The sequence below is a fragment of the Pituophis catenifer genome, unplaced genomic scaffold (genome assembly GCF_029215685.1).
Source record: "Pituophis catenifer annectens isolate HBS135680 unplaced genomic scaffold, rPitCat1.0.hap2 SCAF_1, whole genome shotgun sequence".
NCBI lineage: Eukaryota > Metazoa > Chordata > Lepidosauria > Squamata > Colubridae > Pituophis > Pituophis catenifer.
The window spans coordinates 91136424-91139027 of record NW_027256881.1 but is presented as its reverse complement, the minus strand read 5'-3'; the positions used below and the strand labels follow the sequence as shown (position 1 = coordinate 91139027).

Sequence of the window (2604 nt, the reverse complement as noted above, 5' to 3'; positions counted from 1 at the left end):
CCATGATCACATGATGATTTACATTCAGATGCTTGACAACTGACTCACATTTATGATGGTTGCGGTGTCCCAGAGTCATATGATCCCTTTTTGTGACTTTCTGACCAGCAAAGTCAATGGGAAAACCAGATTCACTTAACAACCATGCAACACTGCAACAATTGCAGTTAGTCACTTAACAAATATGGCAAGAAAAGTAGTAAAATGAGGGAAAACTCACTTAACAAATTTCTCACTTGGCAACATAAATTTTGAGCTCAATTGTGGTGGTAAATTGAGAACTACCTGTATTGATTTACAACTAAAATATTTTTTTATAATTACATAAGGCAGTTTCGTAATATATATTCAGCATATATTATGTGAAACACTCAGCCTTTGTATTATGAAGAGTTCTGAGTGTACTAAATTACAGGTTAGAGTTACACAGTTTTGAAGGGTTAGAAGTACTGAATGCTTCATATTTAGTGCCTGTTGTAACTTTTTTGAAGTCTTTTGTTTTTGCTTTCAATTTCAGATCAAAATAGAAAATCATGATAGCTACCGGGGGAGTCATAACAGGACTGGCTGCCTTAAAAAGGCAAGATTCTTCCAGGTCCCAACACCATCTGAATCGCGCAACATCACCAGCTCCTGAGGAACAGAAGCCAGTCAAGCGTCGGCCAAGGACAGATGTGGTTGTAGTCCGAGGCAAAATCCGGCTATATTCCCCATCAGGGTTCTTCCTTGTCCTGGGAGTGCTGATTTCCTTCCTGGGAATTGCTATGGCTATTCTTGGTTACTGGCCCCCAAAAGACTCATTCCTAGAGCCTGAAGACAGCTTGTCACTAAATGAGACTCGGTTAATAGGAAAAGGAGATGGATTTATTATGCGCTTCGTTGAGCGGCATTTACATTCCGATAAAATGAAAATGCTGGGGCCTTTCACTATGGGGATTGGAATATTTATTTTTATTTGTGCAAATGCCATGCTCCATGAAAACCGGGACAAGGAGACAAAAATTATACACATGAGGGACATCTATTCCACTGTAATTGACATCCATGCTCTGAGAATCAGTGAGCAAAGGCAGCTGAACGGTGCCTTTACCGGCTTAGCAGGAGAGAATGAAATCAAGCATGGTGGAAGCTCTTGTGCATCACGGCTGGCTGCAAATACAATTGCTCCTTTCTCAAGCTTTGCAAGCAACTTCCACATGGTTAGCAATGATGAAGATGATGAATTTGCTGGAAATGAGACCAAGAAATCAATCCCAAATCTTATGTCACCCTTGATGATGGAACACTCTGGTTCAGTCTTTGGCCTTTACCCTCACTCTGGGAAAGCCAGGGATGAAAGAAGCAGTGGCTCTCTGAAGTGTGAAACAAAATCAATTGTGTCATCTTCCATTAATGCTTTCACATTACCTGTAATCAAACTGAATAACTGTGTTATTGATGAGCCAAGTATTGACAGCATCACTGAGGATTCATCAAGGAGTAGAGACAGACCTAGAAATTTGTCCATGGATTCTTTAGCTCTCCCATTAATGAATACCAGCGATAGCTACAAATCTGCCAATGCTTTGTTACCACGCAACAATTTATATGGAGACTCTTCCTTCAGTCAGTTCAAGTCTTCAATGACTCTCGGAGCCAGCACTGGACAGCTCTTATCACCTGGTGCAGCCAGAAAACAGTTTGGGTCCAACACCTCTTTGCATCTCTTGTCTTCACATTCAAAGTCCCTAGACTTGGATAGGGGTCCTTCTACTCTCACTGTCCAAGCTGAACAAAGAAAACATCCAAGCTGGCCAAGACTGGACCGGAGTAACAGCAAAGGTTATATGAAGCTAGAAAATAAGGAAGATCCTATGGACAGGCTTCTCGTACCACCAGCTACAGCGAAGAAGGACTTTACTAATAAAGAAAAACTGTTGATGATTTCCAGATCTCACAATAATTTGAGTTTTGAGCATGATGAATTTTTGAGTAACAATTTAAAGCGTGGCACTTCAGAAACAAGATTTTGATGGTCAGATGACTACGGTTAATATATTTGACAATATTTATTTTATAAAATAAACACTTTAAACCCTCCCTTTCATTCCTTTTCAGTGCAACCTTGTTTTTATTGAATATTTCTCTCTGATTAAAATTGACAGTTGTGTTTGCAATACTACTTTTTTTCATCACCGCCATGCCAAAAGTTTAATGTTAAGTGGCTTGTTCATGAAAACATGGCCCTGACATAATGTTATTTGGTTAGTGATTGTATTAGGTGGTAATTGTATGGTGAATTAAGAAATGAGAATGTCTTAATTTACAGCTACTATGCCACTTATCATTGTTCAGCATATTTGAGTGGTCTAAATCTAGATTGCTTTCTAGTCATTTCTTCTTTGTTTCAACATAAGGATGTTTCGATTTGCTTTGTTTTTCATAGATAAAGGTACAGTTGTAGCTGAATAAATAAGTTTCAGTGTTCAGAACCATCAGAGACTCCAAGTTTAAGAATGATGTTTTTGGCTCATGATGGAAACGGATGTAAAGTCTGCAGTACCAAAGTCATATTTGGTACCATTTGTAGAATCAACAAAGGTACTTAAAGTGAACTCAGAACAA

At 38.9% G+C, this 2604-nt stretch overlaps 1 protein-coding gene across 1 annotated transcript; it reads left to right on the top strand.

Moving 5' to 3' along the window:
* Positions 1-533: 533 nt before the first annotated feature.
* Positions 534-2012, top strand: TMEM200A (transmembrane protein 200A). The gene has a single exon (XM_070952642.1). The coding sequence runs from the start codon at positions 534-536 to the stop codon at positions 2010-2012; it is 1479 nt and encodes a 492-aa protein (XP_070808743.1).
* The last annotated feature ends 592 nt before the right edge of the window (positions 2013-2604 follow it).

Bases quoted from the DNA above. Each gene is read 5' to 3' on its own strand.
- TMEM200A (XM_070952642.1), top strand. From the start codon at position 534: ATGATAGCTACCGGGGGAGTCATAACAGGACTGGCTGCCTTAAAAAGG.